Below are 21404 nucleotides of genomic sequence, written 5' to 3' on the forward strand. Positions count from 1 at the left end.
ATATAATTGTTTCTGCAATGATTTTCCAATAATTAATTACCCAAAACGTCAACATAGTTTCCGGAAAATGTATCGTACTGTCGTTGGAAAGGAAGACAAGCCGGTCCCACTTGTGCATTGAAGTCTATAACTCTCTCTGTGGTAATAATTGCAATATCGTTATCATAACTCGTCGGAGGATTCCAATAAGGATGCAAGACGATGCGAGCGATTGGATGCAAAACTGTGGCAGTCGTTTCATCCCCTAAACCAAAGAAAATCACAAAACCTATTAATCTCAGCGATAAACTCGCCATTTTCTTTTACAAAAATTACCCTGAATTAAGGAAAAAAAAATCTCCGGAATTTCAGACAATCCCAAATATTCGGAGAATAAAAATGCGTATTTCGCAAGGAAAACAAAATTTTTTTTGCCTTTGAGATATTTTCCGCCGAATTATTTCAGCTTTCATTTTCAGAAAATATTCAGGGGAAAATAGGGATGAGTGATTATTTGTTTGGGCTTTACCTCTCCGAATATCGTGTTCTCCAACGAGAATTCCTATATCAGCAGGAGTCACGTTTACTCCAATGCAATGAGCTGCAGTGAGAACTTGACGATTATTGATAATAGTGGCACCACAGTGGACTATTCTCAATTCGTAATCGATAATTCCAGCCATCATGGGGTATTCATTAATTCCAGTTGTCTCTCCTCCCACTATTCTAGTCTACAAAGCGATCTCATCATTAAAAACAAATTTTATTGGATGGATATTAAAAAAAATATTGGAAGTCCAAACCGTTAAAAAAATTAAATGAAATAATTTATGTCAGTTCAAGTGAGATGAATAAATAATTGAAAAATCATTTAAAAAAAAAATATTCTTTCACTAATTTTCAGGAATTTGAATAAATTTGATTGAAACGACATTCAATGACATTTGGAAAATCCAATTGTTAATTTTAAATTAATGTTTATCAATGTTTTTAAATGTTCGGTGTGGATGGATTTTTGGATTATTTTTGCTGTGCGGTGGTGGCGTAATTGAGACTTACTGGATTTTTCCACCCACAACGACAGGAATCTTTCTGCTCGGGGACTGTCTGAACGACACAGAAAAATCTTCCTCCAGGAGATGTTGGGTCACTCCTCAGGACTACCGTTATTTCATTGTTGTTTGATACCAGGTCCAGAGAACCAGTTCCGCAATATCGGTGAACATCATTCCTACCAGTTTGAATTAAGACAGCATCCAGTGAACATCTATTAGGACTCTACACATCAATGATAAATATTGAAATATTCCTCCCGTAATTATTGATATAAAATATTTCGCAATGGATTGACGCATCGGATTTAAATTGTTATTTTTACAGATTTATGATTTTTACCTTTTTTATGGAAGAAAGGAATCGAAAAATCGGTTCAATTAATTTTCAGATTTACCTGGAGTTGAAAATCTACTGACCCCTGGAAATTTATGAAAACCAATCAATTTACCTTAGGAATAATGAATGGCTCGCATTTAATTTGTAGTGACTGATTGCTCTTCGCCGTCCATCTGCAGGAAATCCCAGGGGGATAATTTCTATTCTCGGTGTACCCTGGGTTGAAGATGTAGGAGGATTTTCCTGGGATGACGGACTCTTCATAATCACAACTTCCATACTGAGCCTCATTGCTCCCAACGAGCCCCAAAAGGAACACCAGAGGACCAAAAAAACCTGCAACAGAGAAAATTCAATTCCCGAATTTACCAGAATTTTTCTATCGCGTCGCATTATTTTTCCATTGAAAATTGTCGTAATGAGTGTAATTTTCTGATAGTGTTATCACGTAGCTTTCATTTCTGTTTTTTCAATTTTATAAAAAACTTACTCCCCAGCATTATTGGTAATTAGAGAAGATCTCGATGGTCCGTTGACTTCCTTTAGTGATAGCGAACTAAATCCGCTCGTTCATTTGACAAGTGCTCTATATAAGCGGGAAGCGCATACTACTGATAACACCTGTGTATATTTTACACTCGTACATTTTGTTTTCTTGGTTTTTTTTTATCGCTCTTTTCTTCGGGCTCAAGTGATCATTTTTTATGGCGACAGGTGTGCTAAAAAAATTATTTTCGGCAATACTTCGTGGAGTTGGCGATAATTGCTCAGTGATTTTTCAATTGATTGAAATTTTTTGCGAATTCGGTGGATCTTGGTGCGCTATCGATACTCGAATTCTTATCGAAAATTTTTTTAGTTTACGGCGGTGGGTTTAATGGCCATTTTATCTGGACGTCGTTCGCGATTTTTGAAGAATTATTACGAACGTTCACGAGTAATGAATATGGAGTGGTAGAACTGTCGGAATATCTGTGAATGTTATAGATTCTGTAATTGATGTGAATAATTTATGGCATGGCGGGTGAACGAACGCACGTGTTTGCGGAATTTTTTAAGTCGAGGTAATGAAGATCTATTTGTTTATGTGGATATATATAAATATATATATTTTTATGAAGAGTTGTTTGATATTTTGTAAATTTTGACAACGCTGGAAGAATTTCTAATTCTCTGAAGAAGATATTGCGAACGATTTTTATTCTATAATCAAGCCCCTGCATACAGCTAATTCTTCGCGATAACGCGATAAGAAAATCCCGATTTTATCTCGTGATTAAACAAAAAAAAATGTAATAATGTATTGAGTGACGCTTTATAATTTCAGATTTCTTCACTTTTGGATGATTAAAATAAATTTGTACATGGTTTCATTTATTATCGTTTATGTCAGTCAGTTTTAAACGTTTAAATTGTTGAGGACAAAGAAGAGGCTGGCGCCTCTCTGGGAATCCCCTGACACTAGAGTCGCCATGGAAACCAAATGCCAACACTCCCCTAACCTTCCTGAGGAAGTCACATCTGTTTACAGTTGAATTATTCATAAATAAACTGAACGGTACTGTAAAATCTCTCAACGAATGAAATATGTTAATTAAAAATCGGATTGTGATGTGATTAGTGCAATTGGTGGTCAGTGATGATGTCGTACTTCTATGGAACTCCGATTAACAGTTTGGAGCAGAGTACTAGCTCTAAAAGTGATAAGAAAAAGGTACGTGGAATAATAATTCAGAATAAACAATTTCGGTACTAGTGAGCACTGAAATTTCAGGAAATCTAGCCATTAAAAAATGGAATTTCATTATTTTTATATTCATATTACCTGGAATTTATTACAAATCTTTCTTTTCAGACAATTGGAAATTTATTTGTTGTCATAATTTGGAACTCGTGTTATTTATGCATTTTTTTTTGACAGCATAAACGCAGAGTTGAGAAAGGGTATGAGCTAGAACCAGTTCATGGATCTCGTCATCGACGTAAACATTCTTCGAGGAGTCGATGCACGTTGAAATCGAAAGGTGCTGTCAAACTCATTAGTGATAATGAGAAAATGATAGCTAAATTGCAGTCAACTCCAGAATCAGGTGCACCACTGTTCCTTCAATAATACAATAGCCAGTCATATGATTTTTTAAATATTCGAAATATATTCACGAATTGTCTATTTTTATTATAAATATTAAGAGAATCCTTAACCGGTAACTCTCTGAAATATACTGAGAGATTTCAGAATTTCCTAGAATTTTTTGAATGAAAATAAAAATACTTTTTCTAGTAAAGTACATACAGCTGTATTGATAAAATGATTACGTAGTTTACGTCTATAATTCCTATTTTTCAAACTCAAAGTGCTCGTGCTCCAAAAACCTATTAATTCCATGAATTCATGTATCGATTAATCTATCAATTCAAATGTTGAATGTCCCCAGGTTTCATGGATGAACTAAGTGAAAAGGAGAATCAGCTCTCGAAATGTAAATCGAGGTATTTAAAATTAGAGAAATCATTCCAAACAATTGAGCTGGAGAATGCAAATCTGCAGGAAGCTCTAGCGAAGAATGAAAAAGACTATAACAAGCTGCAGAGTCATTATGAGGAGTTGATGAAACAGGTGCAGTGCCTCGGCAACGAGAGGACGACTCTGGTGAACGGTTACAAAAAAATCAAATCAGAGAACAATCAGATGGATGAGGATATTTCCCTTCTGAAGATGTTGATTTACAAGCTGAATGTGGAGTTGGAGAGGTATCAGGATAGACTAAGATCTAGTCAGGTCCAGGATGACTCCAGGAGCTCGAGGGTAGAGGATAGTGATCCAGGGTCCGAGAGTAGAAGAGTGGCTGAGGCCTGGGGGCGTGTCAACACTCATGTTTTGGCACCTCTGCTCGAGGCTTATCAGGAGAACCTGCGGGAAAAGGATGAACTCATCACTCAGTACAGACACGAAATGGACGAGTTCAGTGGCAGGTGCAAAGAAATTGTGGGGGAGAATGAGATTTTGAGAAAGGAGATCGAGCATTACAAGGCAGAAATCGATAAATTGGCGTTGGACATGAAGACAATCGAGGAGAACGCCTCCACGATAAAAGAGGAGAATGATATTCTGACGAAACAGGCATCCCTTCAGAAGCAGAAACTCCACGAGATCCACTCGATCTACGAGAAAAAAGTTGAATCAATGTCCCAGGATAACAATCAGTTGCATGCAACTTATATTGCTTGTAAAACAGAATTGAGTAATGTTCAGGGAAAATATGAGATACTGAACGAGGCATTTGAGAAATTGAAGAAAAATTCGGAGAAGACAATGCCAGTGTCTGTTCATAGTGAGGCCATAGAGGAATGCAAAAGGCTCTTCGAGGAGTTGAAGAGTCAGTACGAGACAGAGAAGAGAAAATTGTTGGGACAGTTGAAGAGGTTCGAGGAGACAACTCCAGATAATGAGAAAATGCTGGCAGTAGTGACAGCTGAGAGGGATCAGTTGAAACTATTGGCTAGAAATCTCGAGAAAAATTTGAAACGAAGTCAGTACAAATTGGAGAGTATCCAGAGCAGTGTGTGCTCCATTCAAGTGTCCAGGGACTCGTTTAAGAGACAATTAGCGAAAACCACAGCTTATTGCGATGAACTCGTGGGAGAGCAGGAGAGATTGGTGTCGGAGAGGAACGAACTCTTGTACCTTTTGCAAGAGCGGGAGAAGGAGAACAAGAATATTCAGATCATGGGGGATAATATTGCCCAGCGGATGAACACTTTGAAGAGTCAATTGAAAATTGTTCAGAAAGGGGCGAAGGAGCAATTGGACACTGTCGAGAAGCAGATGAAATCTCAGGAGGTGGGAGTGGGTAGGATAAAATCGGATTATCATCAGGAGTTGCACAGGCTCAAGCAGCTGTTGAAACAGAAGGAGGACGTCATCGGTAAATTACAGCGTGAGAAGTCTGCGACACAGAATAATCTGGAGCTCGTCTGGAAGACGGCAACCAGTGAGGATAAAAGGGTTAAGGATGCTCTCAAAAATAAAAAAACATGATAATTATTAATTATACCTTTATGAAAAATATAGTGGAAAAATTTGGCACTTTTTTAGAGAATGAATGTTTATCGGAGAGTCCGAAGAGTTTGGAGAGTGAGAATTTTGGGGAATAGTTGTTGAGTCTAGTCGTACACACTAGTCATGTAAAAATGTAAATGTAAAAGACGATAATTCCTAGTCACGTGAATAAAAATTGGATAATCCATGAATATATTATTTGTGATCTCATTTCGGTGGAACTTGTTTGTTCAATTGGATCAGTTATAGAATGGAAATCGGAAATGTGGAATTGATCATTAGGTTGAAGGGTGTTTACAGATATTCTAAGGTCTCGACACCTGTTTTATTTAGCTGGTGACATCAACGAACACAAGTGGCACCGAAGGTCTATCTCATTGAAGCAGGTGATGCCAAAGGCGAATTCTATTCTCCTTAATGATGTCACGTCCATCTAATTTCCGTAACTGAAGTGTCTGATTTTTTATTACTTATATAATCTCAATGGATGGGAGAAGACGATAAATTTCTGCGACCAATATGAAAGAAAAAATTCCAAGTTCCATTATTTATCTGAAACGACAAGTTTTTTGTCAATGTTAAGATGTGAATTTGATACGTGGGAATGGAAAATGCACTCATTTGTATTTACAACGAGTCAGGCTACATAAAAACCATGTATTTGTGTCACCGAGTTTTTTCAAGGTTGAAATTCCGTATCTCTTTTGCATTATGAGATAGGAATTTCACTGCAAAGGACTCACCACCGAGTTTTAATATTTCCATCAAATAACATTTATACAATAAAACAATATCGACCGGAAATTAATATGCAATAATATCTCCAATATAATTTAAAACCACGGATATTTATATAATAAAAAAATATTTACCGTACGTCTTTATTTTCTAGAAAATTTAAATCAACCCCTCGAGTTACCGTGCATTGCACTGGATTTCTATTTTGTCCCCAAGAAATTCATTTTAATCGGTGAGAAAATTGAATTTAAAATTTTAGCTGCGTGAAACGGGCTGCGCGCGGTGTGGAAGCGGTGGGGAGGATCGGGTGAAGTCGGTGGCGCTCGGGTCAAAGCCAAAATGTCGTGTACGTGAGGCGCGTCGTTCACGACCGGGTCGTCGTAGGTGACGTAAAAACACAAGGACGATAACCGATAAACCTATTCCACATCCACAAATCATTCCTCCATTAAACAAACCCCAGTGCACCCTGTAAATAGTTGACCCGAGTGCTTCAAGTGGCAAAGTCTAGTGTGTCAAAAAAAAACTAAACAAAAATAACTCGAATATCGGAAGCCGGTGGTCATTGATTTTTCTCTCGTACGTGCGCTGCAGTGTCAGATGATCAGTTAAAACGTCACTTTTCTCCATTCAATATTTATCCAGTGTTTAATATCAATTTATGACTGAAGTCAGTGAATATTACCGTTGGAGAGGGTTCAATCGCCTGTGCCACGTAAGTTACAACAAACAATGGAAATAATTTTGAGTATTCATTTGCCCAGCCCCTTTGTTATTGTCGATCCTCACTTGTTTACTAGCTGCCAAATGGTAAACACATCAATTTCGGCCACTGGCTATTCCCCAGTCCTTTGCCAATATTCAATTATTCGATCTATTTGTTGCCGTTGGGAGTTGATCCCGATTTAGAAGGGAAAATCGTTATTCCCGGAGGCATCACGATTTCTCCATTTTTTTTCGACGGTTATCATTTATCGAGGAAGGTGTTGTCGAGACATTTCTGATGATTTTCTATGATCGATAAACGATTTCGGTAATTCCTTGATTAATTAAAAAAAAACATTATTCATTTTTCGGGATTTTTGGGATGACCCGATTTTTTTTATGGTTTCTAATGAGTTTCTGGGATGTTTCATAAATTCTTTTTCCATTTTTATTCAGCAGCTCAACGATTTTTTACGTGAAAAATTTCTCGGTTTGAACGGTTTAAGTCGATTCTAGGTTATAAATCCGCGTGGTTTCGCGGTTCGGGGTCATTACATAAAGTGTGATATCATTCAGCAGTAAATAGTGAATCGATAAGAGTGACAGAACGCGTCGTAATAGCGAGATAATCCGAATTTTCGGGGAATTCTCGTTCGAAGCATGTGTCATTGTTTACATTTGGGAAAGCTGTTCCCTTCGAATTGGGAGAGTTCAGGCCACGAGAATATTTTTTCCTTGGAGCAATCGTGAATAATATTGAATTAATTTTTTATTTTTAAAACACCATTTATCTTCCGCGTTGAGTATTTTTTGCACATGCCTTTGCTTGTTCGGAAAGTGCATAGGCAATTTGCGTTGCTGTACGAGATAATGAGAGAATAAAAATTGTCTGGTTCAGTCTTGTTCCCGGAAATGCTGTCGATTACGTCACACTTCTCTGGGAAATCGACCCACGCGGGGATTAATCCGTGCAATTCTAGGCCGTTTGTCTGGTCTTTCGTCTAGCCCTCGGTTTTGATAAAATTCTGGGTCTTGAAAGAAAAAAAATGATGAGACGATTTGAAATAGCTCTACCCTCTGGTCTCTTGAATTTCCCAACTCAATTATACGAGGAATAATGAGTTATAATATTTTATTACTTTACTATCAATTCCATGATGACTTTTTAATGGCGCATTCCAGTCAAATGACAAAAAAAGACATTTTTTCGTTTCTTCTTAACTTCAGCTGACTTTATCATTCTGTTAGTCGTGCCTCATCATTCCCAGAAGCCACAAGAGTAGCAATTTTTTGAATAAGAGCCGCAACAAAGCCCTCATCTTAACTTTTCATTCCTCTCACGTACCACCCGAAAGTTCAAACGGTTGAGTGCATTGTAGAATGTTTTATTTCGGTCTCAGCACGTGCTATTATTGCGTTCCCTGAAAATTGTGTTTGAATTGCCACTTTGGAGCCCCTTGATTCGACGAAAAACATGTGTAAATTCGGTAACGAGTGATTAACCTTTCGAATGCCAACAATTTCATCCAATACTTGGGTGATTATTTATTATTTCTCGATGAAAATAAATTTTCCTTGAAAAATGAAAAATCAGATTGAAATGATACCATCCCTAGAGAATAATTCATTTCAGTCAATAGAATTTTTTAACTCGCCTACATTTTTCATAAATAATTCAATATTAATTAAATTTTGCGATCCAGATATTTTTTTTCAATTCAAATAATTTTTTCATTACTAAATACCGATTTATCTCAAAGCCATTCGCATCTAAGACGAAGTTCGAAGAGATCTTTTTTGTCGGAAATTTAATCCTCCACAAAAAAGTAATTTACCATTTTTCCCTTACATCCACTATTCTCCAGATAAACCACGAATTACGAATAATTGTCAACTCTCGTTATCTTATTTATCTCCAGGCCCCTAAATTGCCCACCTAAAAAAAAATCACGTTTCATCAATAATCCTCGATTCAAGTATAAAGAAGATTTTTCCATTAATTCCTCTTTTTACCTCTGAAAAAAAAACTGGAAATTGCAGATTTTTCTCAGGGATTATTCCCAACAGATAGCCATAAACTTCAATCCAAATAAAATAAAACTGAAAGCAGTCTTCCTGCTCTTCATCGCAATAAATCTCATTGAGCCAGAAGTTGCCCCGACGACATTATCCTCCACCTTGTGCAAACCGTAAAAACAACATAACTAATCATTCATGAATATTGATACCACCAGGTGACAGAGCGGCCGTGAAGTCCCCAGGATCAGGCAAAAAAATTAATTTTTTGTCGATAAAAACCTGCAAACAAATCGGAGGTTTCCTCATTAGCACCAGAGACCCACTGACTTGATGGGAGTGACGAGTGATAACCTGGGTGTGATGGTGGGGGATCGTAAAAGCGGGGTGGGATCCGATGTGAGCGCCACACCCGGTGACACCCGAACCAATCCGGAGCACCGATAAACAAACGAACGGCGTCTTCAACAGGACACGGACCTTCACGCGTTCCCCTTCAATAATATAATAGCAATTCTCTAAAATAAACATCGCGATAAATCAAATCGATTCTTAAACAATAAATAAACAAAATAAACAAGCCGGGAAGAAGGCATCAACTACATTCAGTGATAATCATCGAATAATTTTCAAATTATCAGTGAATAAATAGACATTAAACAATAAATTAATACGTTAAAATAATAATGAGTGAATAAAGTGAATAGAGTGAATAGAGTGAATAGAGTGAATAGAGAGATAGAGTGAATAAATAATAAGAGAAACCAAAGCCAAAAATCGAGTGATAATTGTTGTTACGGTTGTGAGAATATCTGCAAGACGGTTGGATGGGAATGGCAGATGGACAGTGAAGTGGTGAATAAGATTACATTTTTATTGTTGGGAGGGTTGGGAGTGTAGTGTTTTGAAGTGAGTTATTGGAATAAAAATGTGGTGAGAATTTGGGGCTGGAGGATCATGGCTTTTGAGCTCGACGGCAGTTTGAAGGAGTGGGCCAAAGATAAACCCCTCAGCATTCTCCAGCTGGATCCAGCTGACAGGGCAGTTCTTCGGATTGCCGGTGAGTTGCATTTTATTTATGAATTGTTTCGTCTTTGTACTCGGTTTTTTATCATTCCTGAGATCTACCACGAGTCTTCTGGGGGGTGTATGTCAATTTACGTAATTGGTAGGGAAAAATTTTTGTATGGAGATAAAAATTGTTGGTCGCACAGACTGCAATTCTTTTTTAGGTTCAAATCGGTATTTATTCGGTGAGGAATATTCTAGCGCTCGTTAAATTAATTTAACGATCTTGTTAATTTTTGTTGAGTTAATTTAATAGTAGTATTAGGATTGAATGAATGGTGAATTATTTGAGGTCGTGTGAAAATTCATCGACTGGGAAAATCCAGTTCTGAAAACATGAATATTTTATATTCATTGAGAATTTGTAGGGAATATTTTTTTTTTCCACTCGGTGTGTGTTATCTGCGAAAATGGAAGAATTTGTTGATTTGTTGAGGACACGATATTGGGAGTAGGTAGAAATTCCGGAAGTTATTAATCGAATTCGCTAGGCAGATGGTTCTTGAATTCCGCAAAAGTTCCCAGTATTCAGTACAAACAAGAGGGGATTTGTTTTTGTGTGTACATTCTCTCAGAATCTGAAGAGCTCTCACCGCGATTTATTGATTTTCTGTAATTCCCGGAAAAGGGGATACATGGGTTTGTTAGCAGATGGGGAATAATGTAGAGTATGTAAAGTCTCGACAATAGGTGAATAGAATAGAATTCATATTCGTAATATTCATTATCATATCGCATTGCTGGTTTTAACACGGATTTCCTCACGTGCTTGAAGACCACGTGCACCTGTAGACACGTGTGATGACCTCGTTACATCGATTGATCCCACAAAAACCAGAAAAAATTGGAATAATCCATAACTCCTTGAGGCAAATTTTTTTTTTAAATCACTGCTGCATCAAATATTTAAAAAATCACTCAATTTCTCTTAAATCGACTCGAGATAAAATGAATCAATAATTTGAATAGGTGATAATAATTTTATGCAGGGGGTAATGTAATAAATGCTCGGAGGTGGAATATCTGACGGGATTTTGTACAGAAAAATTGAGGGACGATGAGACGAAAAAGAGTTAGGTCGTTGGGTTCAAGCTCGCGGTTTCGCGGGGTGGGCGGAAAAGAGGATTCACCGGGTCGTGGGGCCATGGGTATAGGCGACGAAGGGGCACTCGGACAAAGGACTTGGCGCGTGTTTTCAAAGCGAAAAATGTGGAAGAAGAGAAACGAGAAGTCGGAGAACTGCAGTTCCGGTATTAAGCTTGAATTCTCAAAGGGAATGGGGAAACATCATCTTGCGAATTTTTTTTTTACGTTCACTCCAGAAAAAAAATTTCACGCGTATAAATTACACGCCGTAAACATTAGAAAATTATCAATTGAAGTGAAATTCAATCATTAAATTTCCGTTGGAAATATTCCATCGACTTATTTGACGATAATGCGTATTTTCATTATTATTGGTAAATGAGAAAAAATTAATTCGTTGTTCTATGATAATGGTAATAATAATAAACGTTATTATTATCATTAGGAATAAGGATAATGAATTTTTTAATGACGTGAATTATGAATTATTATTATCGGGGGGGTGATTTAAATATACTCAAGTGATAAATCCCAAGAATCCATTAATTTATCCATTACGAGCACAAGTGTGAGGAGTGCAATGTCTTGAGCATCCGCCATTGATCTCAATGAGTCTAAATTGCGCGTGTAATACGTGACTATGGGAATGCAATTGAGTAGATTGATTATTAATATTTTCAACTCGTACTTGTAATTTTTTTTATTCTCTCGGTCGACTACTTGAAATTCCGGTTGATGAATAGGTTCAGATGATTTCAAGATGCAACAAATGAAAATAATTGCACCACCACGAAAGTTCATTAGCAATTAGATAATGTCAAAATCCCGTCAATAATTTGTCATCCCGTCGATAATTAAAAAAATCTCAGTGAAATTCTTGTAGTTGTGAAAAATAGAGTCTACCCCCTGAAGATGCTTAACGGTTCGGTTCCACTTTGCAACATTATCCCCGGGTACTTGCTCATACTAGTGCCAACAGGATGCTCGTGTATTATGTGTAGTAGACATGCTCCACTGCCAGTCTGCCACTGCCATAAATAATAAGACCATAGTGATGGGCCCTCCGATGGGTTAGAGGTGGTCAACCTTCCTGGGGGATATTATTATAAAAATATAGCTATCGATTGGGGAGTACTCAGGGTAAAGCCACCAGCAAAAATAGAGTACGAAATTTTATTTCTACCGATTTTACTTGTTACCACTTTCACCGGGTAATTATTTCTCTAATTAATTTTAATTCACCCACAAATGCCCATGTGGTGCAATTGCTGTTGGATAATTCGAGTTGTTGTACAGTCTCAAGCAGTCGTAATAATGTATGTTATGTCTGGTAATCGAATTGATTTAATCAATTGATTTCTTAACTTGACATGAGAATTTTCGGAACTTGAATTTTTCTTGAATTTTTCACTCAACGTACATTTTTTTTTATTAATCTCTAATTGAGATTGTTGAAAGCCTCAGGTTGTAACTCAAAATTTTGAAATATTTTCTCTCCATTAAACTCATTGCTCTCTCTTGAAAAAATCCTGTTATCTTCTTCGCGTTCACGCAAACTCATCAAAAATAGAAGTTGAGTTGATTTATCCGGTAGCCTCACTTTATTGCTGACACCTTGATAATTAATTCCGACATACCAAATGGAAAATCCCATGGAAATATAAACCAAGACAGGTAATACTTCGCGTGTCTGGGAACACCCTCTCGTTATTTCCGTCTGCAATCCCTCATTTGTCAACGAGTTGTGAAGAGATTTTGAGGTTTCGTTTGAGGATCGGTATAAAAATAACTATTACATTTCCCACTGGTCAATTGAATGTTGGGGCTCTGTGAATTCAAGTAATTATGATAATTGTCGTGTATAGCGGGTATAGAGCACATGTACCGTTTCTTACCGACAATTCACTCCTTTATTCTCACTCTGGGGTCCCAAAATGGGGCCTTACGGGTAAATTATTGAGAGAGAATGTTGGAGGAGTGTTGTACCTTTCCCTTGAATAATGACCGTGGATTTATTCTGGCCTTCATAACTACCTCCTCAATTTTCAATAGCAATTCTGTAACATCTCTCTCGAGATGATTGATCTCACAACACCACGTAATTCTAGGAGCAACGGTAATGATTGAATTACTCGTTATCATCTTACATATCTCGTAACTCCATTCATCCATTGAGAAATATTATTTGTGTGAATCGAGTCATGTTTGTTGGGAAATCAATCGGTCGATTTGAGGGTGACGTGTGAATATTTCTAATTATTCGAAAGATCAATTCTTTTATTAACATAATTATCATTTCACTTTCAATAATTCGAATTTTATCAAGTGAATTTATAATTTTATTTAGAATTATTTATTTATTTCGATTGATATGGATTCGCGGTGAAAATAATTATTTATGAAGTGGTGGTGAGATAAAATTAGCATCTTCAATTTCACTCTTGTTGGGCAGAATATATTATCAGTGAATATCTTGATGGAAATAATGATTATGATAGAAATTAAAAGTGGTCACGTACCAGAAGGCAGATGGGATTTACTGAATCGTGCCGGGTGCATTGACATTGATATATCCGAGTGAATTTTTTGCTTGAATAAAATTTATATTGAGAGAATCAAAGACTCTTGGTGTTCATCAACACCCACCACGTACTTGAGGGTTTTTATTATCATTCTCCACCCAACACCCACTTGTCTTAAACAAAATAAGAGTTTATGGGATGAGCGAGGGCTTGGCTATTTTTCTTCATTGATATGAATCATTTTCTCCTGCTTTTGTTGTGGGAGTTTCAAATAATAAATTGTTAATTATAAAAATATAAATTCAACTCAACAGAAAATTCACGAGTCAATGGATTTGAGAGGAAATTTTTAAACCCAAATAATCAGACGCGAAATTACATGAACATTAGTAATTATTCTAATTGACTATTCAATGAAAAATTATTCTGGATATGATTTTTTTTATTCGTCCACCTAATTGGCGCATTTATCCGACAAATTGTTCATGTTAAGTGTTTTCTTAAGGAACATTTTCCAAGTCTTTGGGGTTATTTAAAAAACCACAGAAACCGAGAGATTATCTGACAAACGTAAACATTCAGCGTTCAGCAAACAAGTCTGGCTGTACCGTTGGACAGAACCAACAAAGTCGAACAAAAACTAGTGTAGATGTTAATTCTGAGAGTGAAATTGGAGTTTTAGTGAAGAGTACACATGAAGCCCAGAAGCCCTGAAATGTATAGACGTGGGCGAGACGTGCGCTAGTCTACCGGTTCATTCACAAAAAAAAACAGTACGACAAGTACATGGTTTTTTTTTAAACTGATTACTTTTTTCCATTCCTTAAGAATTTTTCTGGTAGACCCTCGATAGGATTGACGTTATAAAATATAATTATATCTATATCACTACAATATTCATGTATAATTATATTTTTGTACGTCAATTGCGTGGAATTATTCGCCAGGAAAATTGAAAAAAGGGAATTGTCGGGGAAGGGGACGTCCTAAATTGGGGAATTTAACGGAAATATTAAAAAGCCCTGAGGTTTGGATATTTATGGCTTTGAATAGCTATTTGCGTGGTATATAACAACTTCAGACACAAGTTACTCATCTCGGGTCAAGGTTTTAACCACTTTTACACTGCACAATTCGCGTTTCAACACATTAGCAACTTTTGATTTCACACCGCCATATTTTTGCCCTTCAAGGTGCATTCGAAAATATCCCGGAATTTCTGTACTCTAGTGATTATTCGGTGGATAAAACGCCGAGTTGCATCCCCGAAAGTTTAACGGGTTCTGTTAGGAATTAGGTCAATTTCTTTTTGTTTTTTTTTTATCGTGGTATAATTAAACAAATTTTATCACGGTAATTAGAGGCATTTATTGATGGTGAAGGTCAAATGATCATGAACTTTGGATGACCTTAACATTTAGTTGGAATCTTCACACTTAAGGGAACAATAATTTCAATTCTGAACGTTGAATTTTATTTGCAATTTCAATTTCAGAATTTAAATTAATTTTCTCATTAAATTCCTCATGGAATTTCACTTGACATTTTAGTAAAATCGATTTTTCATGATTAATTGGTTATTTTAATCCGATACATAATAAAATGAGAGATTCGAGAGACTGAAATTAGAATTCCTTCCATAAATGGGTGATGATTTTTCAAATTATTTCTGTTAAGTTTACGCTTTTATGAGAAGAATTTGGAATTGGATGAATTCCAGTGAAAATTTCCGGTTTATTTTCATACTTTCATGGAACATATCCCAATTACTCTCTGAATCGTTGGATACTTTTGCTGTTGCCTATATTTCGTGAGAGAACAATAGATTCCACGTGCGAGTGATGGAGTAAAAAAAAAACTTTCTCTTTGTTGTGGCCCGCGCACTTCCACCATTCATAAATCACTCCAACTAGCTGTTTCAATTCAACAATCATCGTGACTGTAATGATCTCGGTCTTGTTGAACTGCTCATTGGGGTTTATTACCGTTGTAAAGATCATCTCGTGTGTCCACACTCTGATTGAACTAATTCTCCGGATATATTTCGCATTTTCGTTGCGTGCGATTGAGGCATTCTCTTCAAGTCCCTTTGTACCTGATTGTACCGACTCCAGGATAATTATTTGCTCGGGTAATTACATCGATCAGTCCGTGGATCTCATACAATTGGGGAAAATTATTCCACGCGGTTAAAAATTTCACCGATTTTTAGTAAATTATCGGATCTTTTGTCATTGGGTAAAATTTATCGTACGATTGTTGTCCTGACCTGCGCTCTCCAGTAGTTATTTCACTAGCGAGGGATGAAAATCAATAATGTACAGACAAACTGGCACCTTAACTTGTCTCCAGCATTCTTTGGAGTACATCAATGTCTCGACAGTTGCTATGAACATATTCAGTCATACGTGCGACAAGGGGACGTTTTTATAACCGACACGTGACCAGAATTCATGATAATCTCCATCAAAAACTGACACTTGGGTGTTTGCGGGAAATAAAATTACCAGGTGCTTCACCATGTGGAATTTCTCATTACTCTTACCCCACTATTGGATCTTGATCTTCATCCAGAGTCGTGGGAAAATATGAGAATTTTTCTTTCATATTTTTCAGGACGTCAAAACATTTTTGCGAGGGATTATTTTTATCATTGTTATTACATATCATGGCGCTACGATTTCTCATTCCATATGATTCCATATTTTTCTATAATTTCATGGTTTCAAAGTGATTTCAAATGATTTGAGGATTGATTTATCATTTTAAATCAGTCGTATCGACATTTTACCAATGGAGCCCCTCGGATTTTTTAACAATTTGTGAAATTATTCATTCTCTCGATATTTTTTCTTTCTACATTAGTATCTTTGACGCTAGTCACAACCAACTCTCATTCCCAGTTTTTATTGTCGTCTAATAAAAGGGTATGTTGTCATCATGACACATTACGTCATTCTCACACTCGGCATTACGACAATTTATTGCACTAATATCACTTGAGTACACATCGCTCTGAATATCAAAGCGGAAGAAATGAATAGATAATTCAGTGATATTTGTGGTGGTTATCGTCGGTAGTTCATGCAAAAAAGTCAATTAACGCGGGATCGTCTGATAATTCTCTTTGATGTGGAGCCGCTAATCAGTTAGGGATCATGGGAGATAATTTAATTGTCGTTTCAATGAGTTCTTTGTTGTTTCCTGTCCCTTTTCCCATGAATATTCTACGGGTGCTGGGGGATAAGTTAATTTGCTTCCCTCATTCGAGGGTGAATCAATAGGGAAGAGAGAACAAGAGGAATCAATTCATTTTATAATATTGATGAATAATTTATTTCAACAATTTACATCTGTCATTTTATAATCACCAGGAAAAATCAATTTTTAATTCATTATTATTATCACCGAAATTTATCGTTCAGTTTTCCAAATTTTCTAATTTAATTAATCAATTAATCAATTAGTCATTTTCAAATGATTTTTTTAGTCTCATTTTCCCTCAAAAAATAATAAATCTATTTTCTTCGGATAAATAAATTCTATTGTCGCTAATAGAAAAATAGTTATCGATCTCTCGAACTCTCGAGCTCGAGAGTAAATAAATTGTCGATGAATAAAAAAAATAAAAGCGACAATTTGTCGAGAACTCAATTTTTTAATCGATCAATCAGAATCATCTTGATGTTGATGACGTAATCGGGTGATAAAAATGTTGGACGACTCAATTTGATTTCTTTTGGAATAATCCCGTTAGGTCGAGTCATCAGGTGATTGAAGAATTCATCAAGCGGTTTCGATCGGTCGAATTCTACCGTCGATGCCTCCGGGGCATTCACTTGCTGCCGGATGGCCTATCCTCTAGTCATTCACAAAAGATTGCATCACCGGTCATTAGATCTAATCGATTCGTTCTTTCATTTTTATCATCCCGACGGTCTTACCCAATTGATCGATAACTCAATAGAATAAATTACGATCGATCGTTATTCAGATTTTTACTCTCGGAATATTGACGGTTCGATTGAGGAATTGCCGATATTTTTCCATTTTTCAATTTTATTTAAACAAATTTCAAACGGTCGACAAAATTGACGCGAAAAAATACACCTTTACTGTTAGTCTTTCAGAAAATCGTTTTTATAATAAAAAATTATAAAAATTAGGGAGTAATTAAATAATTATAAGACAATTTCCCCGAAATTGCCAAAAAAATTATGAAAAATCGAAATATATCGGCAATAACTCCTAAAAAAAACAATATTGCGGTGAAATTTTTTTATTGATCATGTGACTGAACTTGAGAAATTAGAGAAGCCCTGGGATTATTTATTATCAAAAAAGAAAAATTGACTTGGCTGTCGGTGGAGCGTAGAGGTGGGATCGGTCGATCGGGAGATCTCTTGATCGATTCGGGCTGAGGGAATATATCGATCGCAACGGCTCACGGCACCTGGATATTTCCTCAGGTGTATATGAGAGGAATGGACAGGTTGGGCTGGGCCTTTCGATTAAACTGTACGTGGAGGCGGCAACAGGTGCTCCCGGGTCACAGTTCGATGCCCGCCATTTCTCTATTTTTCTCCATCGGGATGTCGACTCCTTCCGCCTTTCCCTCACTTCCTCTTTGCATTTGAGACATTGCTAATTATTTATTCTTGTCAAGGTATGGGTGGGAGGATATTCGGTTCTTTTAGCCAAAACAAATTTAAAAATTTTATAACAATCTCTTGCATTCGAGGACTGTCGCGAATAAATAAATCGTTTTCACATTTTATTTTTATTTGATAACTCAAAATTTTATGATTATACAATAATTTTTCGGGTTTTTTTTCTATTTCTAAACATTTAAATAAATTCATTAAACACTAGGAAAAATAGTGGAATTGAATTTGTGAATGTTTAATACGGAATAATTGCGAAAATTTATTGACAATATTCATGAAGTTAATCGGTTGAGTAATTTTTCTCGCAATCGAATCTTCAAATTTTCCATCAATAATTATCGTAAATCGGATTATGGGTTTCGATGGTTTTTCCTTCGATTATTTATTTTTCTCTGCAGTCAGTTTTATTTAGTTGTTTTTGAAATTCCTGAAAATATCAGTGTGATCGAGGGGGAGAAATAATTTTCCGGTGCAGCTGTTGATGCAGACATGCAATCGAGGTTTCCCGAGGGTGAACCACCCCCGACTAATCGATACGCGACATGAACGAGTGACGTGTTCGGAAAAAGGTGGAAACTAGGGAGTTACCTTGGGGTAAAAAAGTGGCATGCATTTGGCATTGGGAGTGGAAGGACTTGGGTATCCAAGTCCAAGGGTTGCCGATGCCTGAGGGAGATTGTCGCACTTGAATCGTAAATTATCGATTGTCATGACGGGATACATTTTTCCTGTGTAAAACCGGCTTTCTCATTCTGCCTTACCGATCGTGGGTTGTTATTTGGTTTAACAGTGAGAAAGAGTGACTCCAGGTGGCGGGTCATCCTGGGTGAAAGATCTTTCGAGATTAGTTCCTGAGAAATTGTGGCGCTAGAAATGCTAGGGGTTGAACTTTTGAATTTTCCCGCCGGCGGAAATTTCATTCAATTCGAAAATTAAATTATTTATCCACACGGACAAATTTATAATTGAAATATATTTTATATAGTTTTATATATTCGGGAAATATATGGTATATTAAATATATTTTTGAGATTTTTTTTGTCAGAGAATTATTCCGCTTAGAATTCATTAATTCGGTGAATGATTCATTAATTGATTGAGTATTAATTTATTTGTTTTTCAATTAGCCATCACTGAAATTCAAATAATTCAGAATGGTCTCTTTGAAAATAATTGATAATTCATTGATTAATGGAGTAAATATTATTGAAAATACAAAAATGTGGTTTATCGAGTTGTGGTTATTAGTCACAATTTTAATGTTGTCTCTCGGTAAATTTGAGTATATGCGTAATTTGAGTTGTTTGCTCGAGATGATTAATAGGCTTGTGTTTGATCAGACTTACCATTGGACATGGGTGTGCTTGGAGGATACCCTGGTGGTACCACAACTACCGGTTGAAGAGGATTCAACCTAATGAAATGCAAACAATTCACTCGAGTTACACCCACCAATTGTTCAATTATTCTTGTTTTATCCGAGGAAATGATCTTGAATTGAAACGCGATAAATTTATGCTCGAATTAATTTTTTCAGCTGTGAATTTCAAAAATTTTCATTAGAATTTGATTTTATTTTAAAAAATATAACAATTGGAAATTCGATTGAAATGACATTCAATTTTTGAAATCGAAAAATTGGTATCTGTGAAGTTTATCATGAAATTTTCGGTTTTTGGAAGTCAGGGAATTTTTTATGACACCTACGGTGGATTTTTTGATAAATTTTAGTCCGTGTGGAATCGATGGGATAATTTAATTTTCGCAAATTGCTCTTACGGTATCAAACTCATGATGCGACTCAGCTTCAGGCTCAGGACTCACTGGACTGACCATGAGAATTCTACCCCGAATGTTTTTAAAGTTCCAGATATCTTTGAAGAACAGTTAGGATACTTGAGTGGGGTTCATCGACATGCCAAGTCCGTCCTATCGGAAAATATTTTCCCCTCTTGCTCCACTATCCAGTTTGCGATCTAGAAAAGGCCATTTTTCCTTTTCGATTCCCGTTTCTGGTTATTTTATTCAAAGATCTCGACACGATATCGTAGTGCGGAGGGAAAAAATGAGAAAAAAAACTCCAGTGATGATAATCTCGCAAAAATTAATGATCCAGTAGTTTCCAATTAAATCCCGCAAAAAAAATGTTGATTAATTTTCATATTTCATCAAAATATTTTCAATAAATAATAGGACTCGTCAGGAGAATAATCAAAATATACGGATAATTATGTGGAGTGAGGAAGAATTAATTTTTCAAATTTCATGGAGTATTTTGGAATTCGTGCGTTTTTTTTTCGTGATTTCTGATTTTTTTGGGCTATTCTAATGCGGAGTAGTTAATTCTTTTGAGTCTTGCATTTTTTTTTTCACTCGATTTTACTTGAGCTCTGGGGGCTTTCATTGGCGGATGGGAATACGTGTTCCTGGGGATGGATGTGTGTCGTGTCCTGGTAGAATTAACGATAATGTTGGCATCCGTTGAGGGACAAGAGATATCCGCAAACACACCTAACTTTTCACTCCAAATAGATAATAAAAATACAAGTGGTCATCGACCGCAATGGCCTCCATAAACAGGTGAAAATACTCACCAAAATATAATAATCAGATTCAGGAATTTTAATTTATGAGAAATACACACAAAAGTAGAACAATTTGCCGTAAAAAAAAACTTCAATTCGATGACATGAAATATTTTACCTAGTGTCATCCAAAATAAAATAATATATCAATCCTTAACAATTTTTTAAAGAAGAGATTAATTAAAGAGTCAATTCCCTTTTTTGAGCAATTTTTTAATTGTCATATTTTAATTGGATTAATTTTTTTGGATTATTTTTTTTTGGATAATCCCTGATTTTTATTTTTATTATTCCTTGGTGATTAACTGGAATGAGAAAATTTTCGGTAACTATTAAAATTAAATTCGCAGGGAATGGCGATTTGATTGGAATAATGAATAAAAAATTGAGTGACTGTGACTGAAATATCTATAAATGTCAAATAGCTTAGATTAATCTACAATTGCAAACGGTCAGCCTTCATGGCATAATAATTGTAGCATGTCTGTTGGCAATGTGACATTAGAAAGGCACTTGGCATGAGAAATTGATGCGTGGCAACACTTGGGTGATATAAAAGGTCCGTTAACCCTCAGGCGATCGTTGA

At 36.1% G+C, this 21404-nt stretch overlaps 2 protein-coding genes across 2 annotated transcripts in view; one reads left to right on the top strand and one right to left on the bottom strand.

Moving 5' to 3' along the window:
- The window catches only part of LOC105267743 (uncharacterized), a gene marked incomplete in the record, with an annotated part of 24874 nt that extends 4804 nt beyond the window's left edge, over positions 1-20070 (bottom strand). The window contains 6 exon segments of the mRNA XM_011306808.1: positions 41-244; positions 509-710; positions 1039-1257; positions 1484-1707; positions 19580-19647; positions 20013-20070. Coding sequence (XP_011305110.1) covers positions 41-244; positions 509-710; positions 1039-1257; positions 1484-1707; positions 19580-19647; positions 20013-20026 — 931 coding nt within the window.
- On the top strand, positions 2870-5592 carry LOC105267736 (centrosomal protein of 89 kDa). The gene is made up of 3 exons (XM_011306801.1): positions 2870-3085; positions 3293-3461; positions 3807-5592. The coding sequence occupies exons 1-3, from the start codon at positions 3011-3013 to the stop codon at positions 5408-5410; spliced, it is 1848 nt and encodes a 615-aa protein (XP_011305103.1). The 5' UTR covers positions 2870-3010; the 3' UTR covers positions 5411-5592.
- Positions 20071-21404: the final 1334 nt, after the last annotated feature.

Source organism: Fopius arisanus, unplaced genomic scaffold (assembly GCF_000806365.1).
Source record: "Fopius arisanus strain USDA-PBARC FA_bdor unplaced genomic scaffold, ASM80636v1 scaffold00049, whole genome shotgun sequence".
Taxonomy (NCBI): domain Eukaryota; kingdom Metazoa; phylum Arthropoda; class Insecta; order Hymenoptera; family Braconidae; genus Fopius; species Fopius arisanus.